The following is an 18,348-nucleotide window of genomic DNA, read 5'->3' as shown; positions in this document are numbered from 1 at the left end:
TGGGGGCTACAGCTCCAATTCGACCCCTAGCCTGGCAACCTCCACATGCTGCGGGAGTGGCCCAAGAAATAGCAAAAATTTGACCAAAAAAAAAAAAATTCCTTATTGTTTCTTCACTATGTATTTATTACTTACTATGTGGTATGTACTTTACCCATTGCTAAGGATGTAATAACAACAATCAATATTTATTGAATGCTTACTGTGTGCCAGCCATTGTGCTGAGCACTGGATGTATGTTAATTTAACCCCCAATATCCTATCTAAGATGGCCTATTATCTCTTCCTTTCATATGAAGAAACTGTCAAGGTTAAAGTCCAAGATTTGAACCTAGGCAGTGTGATTCCAGAGTCCTTACTCTTAAGCTTTATACTGTATTGCATCCTTAATAGGATATGATAATATGACTTTGTCTGAGGGATCTTAAGGTTTTTGTGAGGAGAATGTACGTGAATACTGGTAATGGATTGTGATAAGTCATATTAAAGAAGCCCAAGTGAAAAGTGAGAATTATCTGTGTGAGGGTAGTAATGAGATGGAGGAGGATTCGATTATAGCCAGATAAGAGATGGGAAGATTGACAGGACTTACTGAATAAAATGGATGCAGGTGATTTCCTAATTGCTCACCAATTCAGTTACGATCTATCCCTGCCTTGAGCTTCTGATAAGAAGTGAGCAGTGTTTAAAACAACAAATACACATTTTATGTAGAGAAATATTTCCTTCGTTTTGAAGGCGTGTCACAAAAGCATTGCTACTTACAAACTTGACTCCAAACGCTTAGAAGGTCTTCTCGGATTTATATAGAATAGCCAGGTATACTTCAACTCTGCTTTGCCTGGTGTAAAGTAGTGGTGGATCTCTACCGGGATAAGTTCATTGTGCTGGAGGCTAGAATTCCCCATTCTTTTAATTAGATTTTTCAGCTTTGGTTACTTACTGATAGGGTACTTGGAATGGAAATCATAACTTTATCTTAGTAATAGCTACAGGGACCTGCATTTGCATGTCATTAAAAAAGAGTCTTATAAAGTGGCTTTTTTGGTGGCCTCTTCATCACATGATTTATAAATCTAGGAAACCAAGGGCAGTACAGTGTATATTACTTTTATTTTTCTTTATGTGACATTAAAAAATAATTTTCAGATCTTCAGGGTTCAGAGAAGTGAAAACTGATTGTATGCTTAGGTCTGAATGTATTAGGAGGTGAGACAAAATGTATAGATTACTCAGATCATTTTCAAAATAAGTATAAAAGTTTTTATTTGTTAGCCAAACATATTTTCAAGTACAATGTATTTCATCTGAAAGGTTAAGAAGCATGACAAAAATTTATAGAGAAATTTTTGAGTTTGTTCAAAAAAGTACATTTTTATGAGCAAAGCCTTATTCCATACTCTTGAATTGTGCCTATACCTTCCTGCTCTTACTTGTCAAATGCTCTTTTTCTATCTCAGATCGTCTTTTATACAATCCTGTTAATGACAGAGTTGAAAAACTAGCCATATATGATTGCTTGTCGATACCAAATTTTGATAGTCTAAAAATCAAATCCTCCTCTCAGAGGGCCTGAGAAGCGGATTTGAAATTTAACTTTAGTCATCTCTAGGTCTGTTTTTGAGCAGCTTAGTGCATCACTGTGATATTTCCTAGATTTCGTCCAGTTCAGTAGATGGAATGACTAAATTGTCGTCATCCAGGTTCTGAGCACACCAGCAAGAAGAAAGTAGTTAAACATCTTGCTGTGTGTGAGCAGTTCGAGGGCAGGCAGACACCGTGCACCTTGACCACCTATTATGAAGCTTTTTGCTGCCGTGTCAAGTGAAAGCGAGTTAATTGGGTGAAGCTGTGGAGCATGTTAGGGGCCTGGTAGAGGGTTGCTGTCTGACAGCTGAATGTCAGCAGAAGCCAGTCAAGTGTAGCTGAGAGACAGAGACCTGTCACAAAGTTCCTGCAGACTGGAGCACAGTTAGGGAGCTGAAATATGGTTCCGTCTCACTTTCTCCCTCATTGAATCCAAGCACCTTAAAAGATTTTACACTGTATATGTCAACTCTTGTTCTCTAAGCTGTTTCCTGGAACTGTCCTGCATTCAAATGATTGAACAAAAGATGCTAATGTTTAGCAAAGTGAATGTAAATTCCCTCTTTTCCCCTTTTCTGCCCAAGCAGATAGACATTCAACTCAAAGGAAACTTTGAAGGTTTACATCAAACAATTAGATTGCCTCCAAATTTAGCTTATAGTAGAATCTTTTTCTTAAGGGAGTATAAAAATTGAAAATTAAAGCAGGAGACTAAGCAATGCATTTTCTCTGATATAGAAATGTGTTTTCTCTAGCTTCAGAGAGCTAGCATTCGTGCCTGGGTGTCTTGAGAATGCACACTTGGCAAAGTAACTGTCCTCTTGTCACAGATGTCACAGGCTTCTTTCCTTCTTTTTCAGAGCAGCCTAAGGTGAAATGCCACAGTGACATTCGCCAAAAGGTTGAGGAAGATAAACACAGAAAGGAACAGCGAGGTTCCTTCTGGAACTTTGGGCACTTAAGAAAAGAAGAATCCGAAAAAGTTAGAATTAAAGAGTGAAAATTAAAATTTGTAAAATAAAAATATTTTTGAGAGAAAGAAAAATTTAATATCCAAACATGCTTTCTCTTTGGCTTTCTTTGGAATATGGTTTAGAATCACTCTTGTCAACAGTGAACAACACAGGGAGTACCTTTGATATGCTGGTCACTAGTCAAGCCACTGGTGATACAGAAACAAACAAAATAGTCTGTGCCTCCAAGAAGGAAACTCTTAGCCAGCACTGACCATGAGGACTTGCTGTGATGATGGCTGTGGAACACATGGAGTGTGGCTAGTGCCACTGAGAGACTGAATTTTAATTTTAATTTAATTTTATATTAAACTGTAATAAATTTAAAATTGAATAATTACATGAGGACAGTGGCTACTGTATTGAACAGCATGGGTTTAAGCAAACAGCAGATTGTGATGCTGTTATAAAGCAGCATGCGTGAGATGTGACAGTAACACAGAGAAGGGCACATAACCCACACGCGAAGGGAGAGATGGCCGGGAAGGCTTGGGGGCAGAGTGATGGCTGAGGTGAGTCATGAAAAACTGTAAAAACATGAGAAGAAATCTCCTTTTAAGTCAAAAAAGCAGCCTGAAAAATGGTCTCTGAGATAGGACAAAGCAGGGCTTGCTTCCAGATCAGTTGTTTTGATTAGTACTAGGGAGCAAAGCCGTTTTATGGGAAATTACCTTGACGCAATGGTAGCCTCAGAGTACTTGACCAGGTAAGTTATCCCAGAGGTCACAGAACAGGAGGTTTCACAGACAAAGATCCTAAAATCACATGGTTTATCAACTTAAAACACATGCAGGATGAGGAAGGTAGGGAGCCATTACGGGGAAGGGCTAGACTACCTGATGCCTGGCTTTTATGGTGCTCCTACAGCCTCTCTCTTGACTGCATCAGCCTCCGCCACTCTTTGTGAGGTTATGACGATCAGGGTGGAGGTTTGAGAAAGGGAGACTGGGTGACAGAGGTGCCTGGGACCACTTACCACACTTGTCTTCTAGGAGATATGTGGGGCACATACTTCTGGCCAGTAGCTGTGGCTGGCCACTTAGGCTGCTGTACAGCTTTTGGTTTTATCTGTAGTTCTGGGGCCAATTTGAGGATGATGTTAGCTTGCAGAAAGACTATCTCTCCCTTTCCTTCCCTTTCTATCTGTAGGTAGTCTGCCCTACAGAGTGCTAACTTACTATCTATCTGTCCCTATCATGTGAATTCTGCTCTGTCTTATATACTGCTGGCTCATTCATTCTCTTTGCTTATCTCTTATTATGAGTTCATCTATCCTATTTTTTTTCCCTTGTCTTCAAGAGCAGAATTGAATATTCTCAAATAATAAGCAAATATACAATAGAGATGAAGTAGGAAGTAGAGATAAGTCTGAAGGGATGACTTGTTTACAAAAATTACAAGTGCCTTTATAAACTAAAGAAAGTGAAGAGGCACTTAAATAACTAATGGAAAATTTTAGTAAAGAGCTTTGAAACCTCTGTCCAAATCATTATCCTGTGGATTCCCTACTCTGAACCCAAACTGTGTTTCAAACAACTGAGGGCCTTTGTGGAAGCGTGATGGGTGCACAGGCTCTTCGAGAATTGATGAGCGTGAGGGCTTTGGAAGTTGCTGAGGGTCTGGTAGAGGTTTTAGGGCAGATGCCCAGAGGAGGTGATTGGAAGCAGAGAGAATGGGCAAGTCCTTCTCCTCCGTGCAGGCCTAGGGACTGGCATCTGGGCTCTTAGAAAATGGTACCTACATGCAGAAGCTGAAAAGTAATGTTTCATGACAGACCGTGTAAGACTCTAGGTCCCAGTCAGAGTTCACCCAGTTTTCAGAGGACACAAAGAGAAGGGTGGGCATAGGGCAGAGTGTAGGGGCATATGGCCCAGTGAGCCCTTCTAATATGTTAGAGGCAGAGCCTGGTGGAGGGATTGCAGACACCCAGTAAGTTTTGACGGGAACTCTACCAGGGCGCTTGAGGTCATATGTGAACAGGTCAGGGAAGAACTAGGGATATGTGACTCATTACTGGGACCTTGTTTGTATCCACAGAATAATGAGGCTGGCAAACTCTCAGTGTCATTGTCCATCAAAATTGAACACTATGAAAACAGCATTTGTGTGGTTACATAGGATTGAGCAAATTAGAATCTAGATGCAGCCCCAGGATGCAGTTAGGACGGCATGAGTTTGCAGAGGGCAGAGAAATTTTGGTGTGTAATTCACTGCCGTATCATAGTACTCAGAACAGTATCTGACATTTTATAGGTACTTTTAGTTAATTCTTCAATTTTATTCTTTTAATAGATACCTAGTAAATGAATTAATGACTAGATACAGATGGAGAATGTTGATTTAGATATGCTTTATGCATTATGCATCCTGGGGAAAGTCTGTCATATGGAATTGGTCATGTAAGGACTAAATTCTTGAAATATAATCTATAGCTATATTATTTTGGAATTTTGTGGTTGCTGCATTATTCTCACAGTTCTGTAAGATGTTCTCCCTGGAGATGGGTTTGGTTAGAGATGGCTGGAAATGGCCTGGTTCTATCAGAAGTAACATTCCTGCCTATCATGTAAAGGAAATGTCATTGCCAACTAAGTGGTTTGTCTTGGAACATACTCCCCAGTGCTTGTTGTGATTTGAAGGCATTCCACAGATGTGAACCCCAGATCACATGAGTTGTCTTAACATCCGAAGTGCCCCTCTCTCACTGAGAAATAGAGAGTCTATATCCTTTTAACTGAAGATAACCAGTCCCTCTAGAAAGGGTTCAACAGACCAGGGAAATATAGGACTTAAACCTTGGATAGTCAGCAGGGAATAACGATTATTTTCAATAGCTCGTGAAGAATTGCTGGTGATTTTAGATGTGATATAGTGGAATAATGAGGGACCCTGGTTTAAACCAGCAGTGAAAGGGAGGGGCATAGAAAAAAATGGGTTTTAACATTTAAAATGTGTATTTACTGCTAATTTTATTGAAATATGTAACTGACAGATATTTAGGATGTTAATAAGTATGATTTAGGAAAATCATCTCTTTCAAACAACTTTAAATATTAAATGCTTTTTTCCTTCCTCTGTTCTTCTTTACCTGAGTGCAGGGTCAGTAATTCCACTCAGAAAAAAACATACTGCTAAAAAGTCTAAGTTTATAGCGTCCGGATTATTACTAAATTTTTGACATTGAATGAAAGAGCTTATAACTTTAAGAGGAAATTCTTCAGTAATGAAAAAGTGGTCAGAAAAGTTTTGCCTAATAGTTCCCAGAGAGAGTGTGACATGTGTACATTTTGACCACAGAAGTTGTAATTTGGCAGCTGGAAGTGCTATTTGGAGTAAAATGAAGGCACACAAGTTGTAAGTAGCCACTCTCTATAAGAAGCAGCATTTGTGCAGAGTGGAGGCGCACGTTCCTCCATAAAATGATTTGTCTGTGTTTACTTAATGTCAGTTTGTGGATATGAGTTAGATAACTGAAAATGTTGAAATAAGAAAGTGTTCTTAAATAAATTAAAATTGTTTCAAAACTTGCAAAACCCTTGATTCAAGACCTACCCAGTGACCTTTAACGAACCAGTTACATTTCATTTTGGCCACACAGTTCAGAGTCATAACTATACTAAAATATGGGTTTCAGTGTATGTAAAATTAGTGGGTTTTTTTAATTAAAAATTTTTAGTCTTAAAGGTAAGGCATGCATACTGTAGATAATTGGAAAATACAGAAATCAAGGGGAAAAATTCCTACAATCTCAGTAGCTTACACAACTATCATATGTAATTTTACTTATCTCCTCTTCACCTTAAATAGTCTCACCCACGGGTGAGCAAAGTACAGCCTGTGGGCCAAATCTACTTGCCACCTGTTTTTGAGTAGCTTGTGAACTAAGAGTAGTTTTTACATTTTTAAATGTTTGAAAAAATGAATCAAAAGAAGAATAATATTTCATGATGTGAAAATTACATTAAATTCAAATTTCAGTGGTCATAAATACAGTTTTATTGGAAGATAGTCGTACTAATTCATTTACATATATTGTCTATGGCTGCTTTGGGACTTAAAACAGTAGTTTTATAGTTACAGCAGAGATCGTACGAACTACAAAGCATAAAATATTTATCCGACCCTTTACAGAAAAAGGTTTCTGATACCTGGTCAAGTCTAAGCATTTGTTCATGTTATCCAGAAGTTTATAACTATAAATTATATAGCCATGTAATATTTCATTGAATGGCTATCACTTACTTAAATGTACTTCTTTTGTTGAATATAGGATTATTTCTGATTTTTTTGTTATTATTAATATTAGAAACCTAATTATAAATGGAATTGTTGGATCAAGTAGTTTTAACCATTTAATTAAGACAGTTGCCAAGCTATAGTCCAAATGGTTCTATCAATTTATACAATCACTATCAATTTATGAGTGCCTGTTTTATAATGCCTTCACTACTATTTAGTGTCATAATTTTTTAAATTCAGTTTTGATTGGCAATAAACACCTCACTTTCCTTTCCATTTTTGTTACTATTGGGGTTACTGTTTTTCCATTTATTTGTTAATCAGTTGATTTTGACCTCCGTGAAATGCCAATTCATAAATTTAGTATTTTTAAAGATTAGAAAAACATGGAAAGAAAAATTTTAATGTTCAAAGCTTTTTCCTTATAATGCACACTCCAATTTATTTCCTTTTTCTACAGACAAGTAACAGTTTCTTGTGATTCCCTTTTCAGAAGGAAAATAGAGAAACGTATATGCATGTATCGGTTTATACCCATTTTTTAAATACAAGTGTTTTTTGTTTTCACACACACACACACACACACTCATTGTTTTGAACATTCTTTTTTCACTTGCAACATGTTTCTACATCAGTACTTACATATTTACCTCATTTTTCAAAATTGTCTAAGTCTCTTGTTGTATCATACTTTACTTAAACAACAATTGGTTGATGGACCCTTTAGATTCATGGAAAAAATTATTTTCTAAAAAATGCTTCGACAGGGAGTCCTCTGGTGGTGCAGCTGGTTAAGGATCTAGCATTGTCTTTAGAAGCAGAAAAAATGCTTCAATGAATTCATCTGTATGTCCATCTTGTTTAGCTTTTGTGAGTGTAGCCATAGAAGTAGTACGTAGGGGTGCTATTGCTGGATCAAAGGGAGGCACAATTTTAACTTTGTCTTCCAGAAAGGTTGTACCAGCTCACAGCTCTGCCTGCCTGGTAGGAACTTAGCTATTTCCCTCTATTCTCAGCAGTGGGTATCATCAGAAATCTAATTTTTGGCCATCTGATAGGTGAAAACTAAGTTTTCATTGTCATGTTTGTTTGTTTGTTTGTTTTTTCTTTTTCTTTTTTGGCTGCCCCTTGTGGCATATGGAAGTTCCTGGGGCAGGGATCCAATCTGAGCCGGAACTGCAACCTATGCCACAGCTGTAGCAACTCTGGATCCTTAACCCACAGTGGAAACTCATGTCATGTTTTGTGTTGCATTTCTTTAATTATGAATGAGGTTTAGCTCTTTTTCATGTGTTTCTTTCTTACTATATTTTCCCATCCTGCACCAAGCAGCCAGTATGTATCTGAGGCAGAGATACATACTAGTTTCCTGATACCTATTTTCTCTTTCTTTCTTAGTAATAGAGTCCTCTCAATATTATTACACAGGCCATTCAGATATGGGGGAAAAAAAGCTACATTTCTCAGACTCCCCTAGAGCTAAGTTAGTCATGTGATTACTGGCCAATGGAAAGTATGCAAAAGTATTTTGCTTTGGGGAGTGTCGTTAAATCCAAATGGCACTTTCGCTCCTTCCTTCTTTCTTCTGGCTGGAATGCTGACATAATGGCTGGAGCTTGATCACTTGTTTTGGACCCTGAGGTAGAAGCCACATATTGAGGCTTTGGAGCCCAAGATAGAAGCAATCTGGATTCCTGATAGCTTTATGTAGCCATATCAGAGGGAGGTAAACTACCTTATTTAAGCCACCAACATTTTGGGCTTTCTGTTATAGTTGAACCCAATGTTAATAAATAAACTATTTTGAATCTGTTTTCTAATTAGGCTCTTCTTTTCTTGATTTACATGAACCTTTTGTAAATTAAGTAAGTCAATTTATGGCTATTATGTGTATTGCATATATTTTTATCATCTTGTCATTTTAGTTTTTCAATGGAATTTTTCTATATAGTATGCTTAAGTTTTTATTCAGTTTTTGTACCTTTTTAAATATACTTGAGTATGTGCATATATATTTACATTTCAGAATCTTTATGGATTGTTTAAATATATTTGCTTCTAAGATACAGGGGGAAAAATGGTCTCCTTTGCATTTTCTGGCCATTTCTGGTATTCTCTACCATCAGGTGTATCAGACTTACCAGGAAAGGAGCAGAGGGGAAGCACAGGGGTGCAAAGGAAAGTTGAAAAAGAAAGAACAAAAGCCATCTGGGAAAATTCTTTGACTTTTTTTTTCCAACCTCAATCATGTCAGGAAATCTAAATATCCAAGAGAAAAAAATGGAAATTGTTATCTTGTCAGCCACAAGACATTTTTAAAGTAATTTAAAATTAAAGTTTAAATGTTCTAGTGTAATTTAAAACTTCAGTGCTGTTTTATCTCTGAATATAACAACACATAAGATTCTTCGGTGAAAGGTCTAGAACTTTTATTTTATGTAAATGCTATAAAATCTATATACTTCAGTACATCGATATTCAAATGTTGGACTATAAGAAAATTATCAAAAAACATCTATTTTTAAACATCTACTGTAATCTATATGCTTTTATTTTCCTATTTCACAGAGATTTGTTGAGCCCTTTCTGTCTTTATGAAACAGCTCTGGATATAGATAAACCTGAGGCTGTATCTTCTTTGGATCCATGGTGAGGTAGTGGCCAAGCATAAGATGAGAAGGAACATGGATCAAGTCACGTCCCTTTTCACCACTTACCAAGCTGTGCAATATGGAGCAGTTCATGCCACTCTTGTGAGCCCTAGTTCTTCAGCCATAAAATGAGAGTAATAATAGTATCTTCTCATTGAGTGGTTGTGAGAATTGAGATAATGCTTATGAAATTGAACCTAGCACAGTGCCTGACTTACATGCTCACTACATGCTACCATAATTAAAAATTTGAGAAGAGTATCAGTTATCAATCATCTTCTCAATTTCTCTTGAGATGAATAGAATGAGAGGCAAAGGGGGAGCTACTGTATGTTATACATATATATGTATGTATATATATATATTATTTCATGTAATTCTTATAACAACTCTACAAGGGGTTATTCATGTTACATGCAAGTCTATGTTACAGAAAGGACCCAGGCTCACATAGGTTAAATAACTTGTCTGAGATCACATAGTTAATACCGGACAGACTCAAGTTTGGAAGCCTAGTTCTCTTCCACTTCAAAGTTCATATTCTTTCCACTATACCATGCTACATTTAATTGTGATATAATCTGCATATGCATGAAATAACCAAATATAAAACCAAAACCACGAGGTAATGACATGAGTGATTTGTTCATTCAGTTATCAATTAGAAGTCTTATTTATTTCCAGGTACTCTGCTAAGTGCTAGGAATACAAAATCATGAGTCCATTACATTAACTGCTCATAGTTTTATAGGGGATGTGTAACTACACAAATAAGTGAAAATAGAAAAATAAATGCTCATGAAGGAATGCGAAAGTGTGATTGAATGTTGTAGCTAACTGCAGCTGGGGAAGGGTGGGGCAAGGATCTGGAAAGACCCCACAAAGAGGGAAACCTTGACAGCGCCTGAAATGTGAAGAAGACATTTCACTCTACAAAGGGTAGAATTCTGTTGCAGACAGTGGACAGACTGGGGACAGGTATAAGCTGTGGGAAATAATATTTACCAACTCACAAGTTCCATGTAACCAGATTATAGAATACAAGTGAAAAAATGCTAGATGAGGCTGGACAGGGAGGCAAAGAGCTTGTGAACCAGGCTGTAGACAGCTGTAACTTCACATGGCAAAGGGTGTGCCTGTTAGGAAGCCTGAAGACTCCAGGGCTTTAATCCAATTAATCTACCACATTAACCACACGGGGGTAGTTGAGGCTTAGACTGAACCAGGTTGACTTAAGAGCTCTGGCTCTTTAACCAGTGCTGAGTGTCTGCTTAGGACTAAACTGTTTTGATGTGAATCAAGCTGGTTATTGACATCTTCTACTTGTCTTTTCTGATTTGTTTCTAGCTCAGTGATCACCCTTCCTTCTTAGTCTCTAGGAACCCAGACCTCTTAGGTTCCTCTTAGGTTGTTTTCTCTTTGTCTGGAGACTCCATCACAGTGCTTCACTGGCTCACATATCTCTGCCTGGCCTATCCTGATGTCACTGAGCTAAAGGGCCAAACCAGTCTGCACTAAGATTTAATGACTTGCAGTGAGAGGAACGCATAACATGTTTCTGCAGATTTGGTATTGGTAACTAAAAGTTAGAATTGATAACTACATGGAATGAATATTTAATGATGTGGTAGCAGGTATATATATATGTGTGTATGTGTGTATGTTTATATATATATATACACGTATACATATACATATAGCAAGTATGTATGTGTAGATGTATTTACCAGGTATATACATATGTGAGTGTAGCTAGAAAGAGAGAAAGAGATCTCAGGTATATAACTGAGCATTCCACAAGAGAAACTGTTGCATAATTATTGTCAGCTCTGTTTGTATAAACTGAGGCATCCTATGATGCCAGCGCAACAGAACTGGAAAATAGGTAAAATTTGGTTAACTAACTTGAAGTATTTGAAAGGAAGAAACCTCTGTGATTCTGAGTACTGAGACTCCAGTGGTAAGAACATATTAGGAGCTTCAGTAAAAATGGCAAGGGAGCTTCATTGTAAGGCCCTCTTGTGGGTACTTTGATTCCTTCATCGATTTATGTGGCGCTGCACACTCTACTTAAAATCAGTCAGTGATTTACAGAGCTTAAAACATCATCATGGCGGTCACAATAATAAAAAATGTATCACAGAATTTAATTGAATGTAGCCGTATCATCTAAACTGTGGCTGATTTTGTTATCTACTTGTCTTTTTTTTTTTTTTAAAGAACTATGTGCAATATGTATTCCTTCCTCTTAAGAATGGGCCATCTGTATCCCTTCAACATCTTAAGTATTATGTTTAGGAAACTCTGATTTCTGTTAACGTCATAGATAAAAGTTAGGCATATGTCATGCCAGGTTGCTATCATGGTGGACCTCTAGAACTTCAGAGCTGGAAGGGGTCTAGTTCTTCATTTTAATAAGCAAGGGAAATGAGGTCTGGGCGGATTAATTCATTTGCCCAGATGACCCAGCTGGATTGTAACAGAACTGGAAGGAAACTATAGTCTTCTGATTTCCAGTCTGGTGTTCTTTTCACCATACTATGTGCCTAGCATAATCTCCTTGCCGTGCTGTTCAGGCTTACTACATCACATCACCTCTCATTTTTTATAATACCAGATTCCAGAAGACTTAACTTGATTATAAATGCTTCACAAGAAACAAATGGCTTAGTGTCATTGTTTCAGAAGCCTTGATCTGCAAAGTGGCTTTGATATATAGACAATTTATTGAGTCATTACTTTAATATTACTCTAGCACCTTATTTATTTTTATTGTTGAAAAACACTCAGTTTTTTTTCAACAACTGAGATATTAAAGCCTTGAAAAATGGTTAATGGATATGTCTTAATTACTATGTTTCATAAGATTTTTTAAATGCAGAAATTTGGTAGACACATTTTGTATTGTGAATGTGTATTTAGCTGATGGACTAAACAGTTCAAATGGACTCATTTACAGCTTATTGAGTAAATAAAAATGCTTCCATAAAGACTCACATGACACCTAGCTTTTATTTCAGGTAACTAATTTCTCTTTTTAAAATAGCTTAAATTTGAACTTACATGAGAGACTATCAGAAAATCTCAGAAGTTAAGCAAAAGTAGCTTAAATGACCACAGATTTAAAATATAAGATCAAATGGTGAACATTATTTAACTGCCTTTTACTCTCTGTATTATATTAAAAGTGTTCTATATTTCTGAATATTATTTGTAACAAGAAAAATAGTTCATATTTACTTTTTGTTTTAATGTCCCATTTTCAAGTCATTTTCACTAGAATTTTTGCTGTGTTGTTTTTAAGCTATTAAGTGACTTTCAATCAAATTTTATCCCATTTCATGAGATTATTTTCTAGCAGTATATGAAGTATATACAGCAAGTGACCTCAGTAACAGAAAAAACAATTATTTTTATTTACACAAAAATAAGTCCCTTTATTTGATGGAGGACATACCTTTTGAGTAGTGCAAGTCTTTAAGGAAATCTCTTCTCTTTTAGGTTATTTACCATGTTTAGGACATAAGGATAGAAAATGTATGCGAAAAGTGAGACTATGAATTGACATACTGGTGAAATACAAAATATCCCATTTCACAGTTATTTAGTCGAAACATATTACATTAGATAAAAATATACTTTTGGACAACATGGTGGAAAATGGACATATTAAAAAGTAAGAAGAGAAAAGGCAAAAGAGGGGCACCTTTGTAGAATGCAAGATCCACTGAACATATTAAGTAAGAGACCTTCCCTAAAGGATGATCTACCTAATGTGTAATGTGTTAGGTTGATGGACTCATAAGAACGGAAAAAGAAACTTCAAGTACAGAATATAGATTTGAGTAAATTATGTATATATATATCTAACATTGCAAAACAGGAGTGATTGGTCAGTTCTGCACAGTTACCTTTCTCTAGTCTAAAGCATCAAGAAGAAAATGCCCTCAGAGAATATCTGACCTTCCTTGATCTGATTCTGCACACTCTTCTCTTTCATATATAGTTTTCTTAGACCAGAACTTGAAATATAAAGATGTAACAGCAAACTTTTGAAGCCTTGCCTGTCCATATTCTTTTATCATAATAAATAGTGCAGTTGCTCTGAGTCTTATTAAGAAGAGAATCAGGTCCCACCATCTCCTGCTCTTCTATTATCCTCTTACTGCCAGGTCTGGCAGAATCAGTTAGTAGATGACACTGTATTCTTTACAGCAACAAAATCAATCAAGAAATAACACTGCCAATCCAGACACACGGCTAAAAAAAAAAAAAAAAAAAAAAAAAAAACCAAAACCCACACACACAAAAACCCCAGAAAAACCAAAGGTAGTTCTAGCAGCAGGAAAAATGCATAATATACAGCTTCAGCCTCTGATGTAGTCAAATGCCTTTGTTCTGGTTCTGAGCTGATATGCTCAGGCCCAGCATTTAGGTTCTTATCACTGCTGCTGGTCAGGGTCAGTACATGATCTCAGAATTTCTTTTCCTTCCACAAGGATAAGTTAACCTTTCCTTCATAAAGCCATTCAAGTGGCCATTTTTTCTTTTTTTTAACTTCCAGCATAAAAAGAGATGATTTCCGTCAGCTGTAGGCTTGCAGTGGAGTATCAAGAAATCAAAAGAACAGAGATCAAAGAAAATTGCTGAACTAGGTATTAGATACAACCATTGATTTTTCTCCAGTTGTAGTTTTAAAAAATCCACAAAAATGGCAACGCATACAACAGTTGAATTCCTGATACTTTCCTAAAGCTAGAGATAGCTTCCCTCTTGTTTCCACATGTAGAAATGGTTTTGTATAACATGACATGATAAAGCAGATCCTTAGAATTCACGCTATTTTGTTGTCAAAACCATAAGAGAATCTACTACAAAGATATTTTTCTAAAAAACTCGGTAATATGAAATGTGGTTTTTAGTGGAGACACTTATGACTAGATTTATTATCTCGGCAACATGTATTTATTTGCTGGGAATCTGGAAAATTCTGACATACAATTGATCACTGTTTTTCTACTATCTATAAATGCTATAAGATAATACCTATCTGCTTTATACGTGAGACTTCATTTATGTTAAATGTTAACTACTAATTACTGATGTTACTTAAGGCTTAAATTATAGTTTCATGAAGATTTAATTCTCTTTTCGAGTACTTTGTGTGGATTTCTTACGTTTGATTTCCAACAGTTTCTAGATAGTTGTACTGCTTTATAATATGGGATAAATTGTTTTCATGCTGCAGTTCCATATTTTGACATATGATTTCCAAGTACTTATAATAGAACAGTCTTTATTAAAACAGGGTGGTGGCAAAATTATAGAAGGTCAAAACAAAACATTCATCTCACTGGCATTTTATGCTAGTGTGCTGTTTTCTAGAGGGCACTAGGATTGACTTATTTTTCTTTGTGTTATATTTTTCAATTATATAAGTCAGACTGATAACTTAAAAAACATAAAATATTCATAGTTAATTTTCTAAGCAGTTTATGCTCTCCCATTTGTAGAGCATATATTATAATGCATAATGAAATAAACATTATTAGCATTGGTTTCTATAATTTGCCAGTGGATAGAATCTGAAGTAAAAATGCCTGATTTTATTGACTTTGATTCAATAACTTTATAAGAGTTTTACACAAAGTTTTAGTGTCTAGTATTTGGGCAGACTCCTGATGTCCTGACAAGTTTATAACATAGAACAAATAAGAGGTTCAGTTACAACTTGGAAAATAATTTAATATTTATGTATTATCATATATATTATTTAAATGGCAGTTTCCACCCCATTTCATATTTCAGTGACTCTTAGTCCACTTCTGTGTTTATGGCTTTAGATTCTGTTTAATAAGAGTTTTCAATTCTATGTTTATTGTTCTTTTTTTTTTTTATATCATAGACAGGATCACGAGACCATTCAAATCTCTCCATTCCTTCAAGAGCTGCTCTTCCTGCTGACACAATTGATGTTGGGGATTTTTTGCCTTTGAAAGCTGAACTTGATACAACTTACACTTTCTTAAAGGAGACACTTATAAATCCCATGCCCCTGACATCATCTCACTCCTCTCCAGTGACTCTGTCTGCTGCCGCCAAGAGACCAACTCAGATTGGATTATGACTTTATAAAATAAAAGGGGTGCAAGGAGAGTTAACAGTACAATTAAAATTGTCTTGAAGGGGGATTTTCTTATCAGTTGAATTTTGTTTCAGCACAAGTGGTAGTGGGTTTTTAAAAATTGAGTGATATCTTGATGTGTGCAGGTATCTGTCTCTCCTTGAATAGTGAAATAACAAACTTTTTCTCCCTCTAAGTTTTATTTATTATCACCGTTGCTCATTTTTATGTAACATATTTTTAAATGTTAAAGAATGACACATTTTGGGTAATTTCCTTCAGACTTAAAAAAATCAATAAGCCATTTTAGTCTCTATCTATCAAAGTTGTTTCATACTTGTCTATTTTAAAGCAGGACTGCAATACTTTAATAGGATTGAGAGAGCTATTTGAAATGTATGCCAATGATTCCTGTCATTTCATGGCAGCCCTGCCATGGTTCACTGAGCCCCCTCTTCTCTCTTGTCAGCTCAACTGAAGACAAGCATTTAGTTGCAAACTTTAAGCAGGTTGTGCAAAACAGAAATGATGTGACTGCTTCTCCTCCTGCACAATAATGTCACTCCTGGTCAATGTGAGAAGGTCAGGTCGCTCCTTGTAAAGCTACATGATACCACTTGCCCATTTGAACAAGTTAAGTTAACCGCTGAATCTGGTCCCTGCAGGCATTGAAAACTCATCCTTTTATCAAGTCTGTATTTGATAAGAAAGTAGAGCAGTTGTGCTGGGAAGATTTCTGTGGTGTGTTTAGGCACTTTTTAAGGACAGTTCCCGCTCCAGTACAGCAGGTAATATATTTAGTATAAGCTGGAAAACTTCAAGGTAATGACTGTTTTGACCTTCAAAAGAGACTCCTTTTTTGTTTTTGTTGTTGGTAGGACCCAAGAGTGACGCCCATCTTTGATGCTGACAGAATTTAAAACAAGGCCATTGCCCTGCATTTTCTGCCTTGTAGCACACAAAAGTAAAATTGTATGTCAGGCCGAGATGTCGGGGAGCTGACAAGATGCCCCAGTGACATTTCAGCTAGAAAGAGCAAGTGTCTTGCAACCAAGTGGTCAAATATCAAATAATAGGTCAAGCAGGAAGGAGCTGAGTTCTAACCACAAAGAGGTTTCTGGTAACTTACTTGACAAGCTTTTGGGCGCTTTGTGGCTTGACAAAGTGATGTTCTGTTGGGTATCGCTAGACAGACTGTTCTTTATCGCCTTCAGAAGATCAGACATTGACATTGATTAAACTCTTTAACCCTTAAAGGTTAAATCCTTGCAGTTTGCATCATGGTAAGTGAAGAACAAAAGAATATTTGTAATATATATTTGTTTTTGTCTTAATTATTTAACTCCCCAGTGATATTAACTTCTGATGTGAACTGTACTTTTAGACAAAGAGTTTTGATACAAAAATCCATCTTTTATAATTATCTCTTATTATGGAGTTCTTCATTATGGATACATTAGAAAATAACTGTATGTATTATAGAATTTATATTATCTTAACTTTACAATGACATTTAATTCAAATATACCCAACCTCTTAAGTATTTCTTATTGGCCTTGGTACATAAAATTGGTATACTATTTATGTTATTAGCCAAATTAACCAAGTGGTTTATACCATCTGAGATAACATAGCGCTATTATTGTCATACTTTGTAGCAATACTGTTTCTTATCATACTGGGCCAATATAAGCATTATATAAATCTTCAGAAAGCTGTTTATGTGAAGTAAAATTACATCTTTAACCAAATTTCTCTTAATTTTTTCCTTGCAATTCTTTTTACGAACCAGTCTGGGTTTTGAATACTAGAGAGTATGCCCTGTGTAATGCAATGTAACATGTATGAAAGTCAACTTGCAAATTTATTGTAACACAGAAAACACTATTGACTGTTTTTATACAGATCATAGGACAGTTTTTGCACATCCTATACAGTGATTTATATAAATATGCAGTGACCAATCACTGCATATTTGAGATCTATTTCATGTTGGCAAGAACGGTTGCTCTGTTTCTGCACATCCTATACAGTGATTAAGATATTGTCCATATAGAAATCAAAACAACTTTTTAGTTCAAGTGACATCATTGAGTGAGCTGCCAATTCTCACACTGTAGGAAGAATGTTACCTGATATCACTTACATGTCTGGGGTGTGTGTGTGTGTTGAATCTGTTTCCAGATCCTAGTAATTTTAGGGGGAAAGACACTTCTGTAAACTTTCCCTTGACCAGACCTTGGTCTTCCTGCCTTTATTAATGGGATAACACCAGAAATAAATATATATGTCTCTGCATATATTTGAGTATCTGATTTTACGGATACATTTTATCCAATGCATTCTGAACTATAAATTTAAAACAATTATTAAATCAAATCAAAGCATGTCACATTTATAACCAACTAGATGCTAAAGGCTATAGAGACTGAAGGATGAGCCTTCGGAGTGATCATTAGTATTCACTACCAAATATAGTAATTTTTATACCACATGCTTTTTTTTTTCCCAGAAGTCAGACTCAGCAGGAGGAGAAGATTTAATGACATATCCTATGGAGATCTGAGAAACTCTGGACTGCTTCTGAGCACCTCAGTGACCAATCGCTGCATATTTGAGATCTGTGTTGTGTTGGCAAGGACAGTTGCTCTATCAGCTTCCTTACATTCTTAAGAATGATGTATAAAGTAGACTTTTCTTAGGAGAATGGCTTCAAATATTTTTGGAGAGGAAA

At 36.1% G+C, this 18,348-nt stretch overlaps 1 protein-coding gene across 5 annotated transcripts in view; it reads left to right on the top strand.

Moving 5' to 3' along the window:
- Window positions 1–17,912, top strand: part of CCDC171 (coiled-coil domain containing 171) — a 356,155-nt gene extending 338,243 nt beyond the window's left edge. For all 5 annotated transcript variants that reach the window (XM_047767619.1, XM_047767618.1, XM_047767620.1 and 2 more), the window contains one exon: window positions 15,396–17,912. In XM_047767619.1, coding sequence (XP_047623575.1) covers window positions 15,396–15,617 — 222 coding nt within the window. In that variant the 3' untranslated portion in view covers window positions 15,618–17,912. The remainder of the gene's footprint in view (window positions 1–15,395) is intronic.
- The last annotated feature ends 436 nt before the right edge of the window (window positions 17,913–18,348 follow it).

Source organism: Phacochoerus africanus, chromosome 2 (assembly GCF_016906955.1).
Source record: "Phacochoerus africanus isolate WHEZ1 chromosome 2, ROS_Pafr_v1, whole genome shotgun sequence".
Lineage (NCBI taxonomy): Eukaryota > Metazoa > Chordata > Mammalia > Artiodactyla > Suidae > Phacochoerus > Phacochoerus africanus.
The sequence above is the reverse complement of the archived record's forward strand: the minus strand, read 5'-3'. Positions and strand labels throughout refer to the sequence as shown.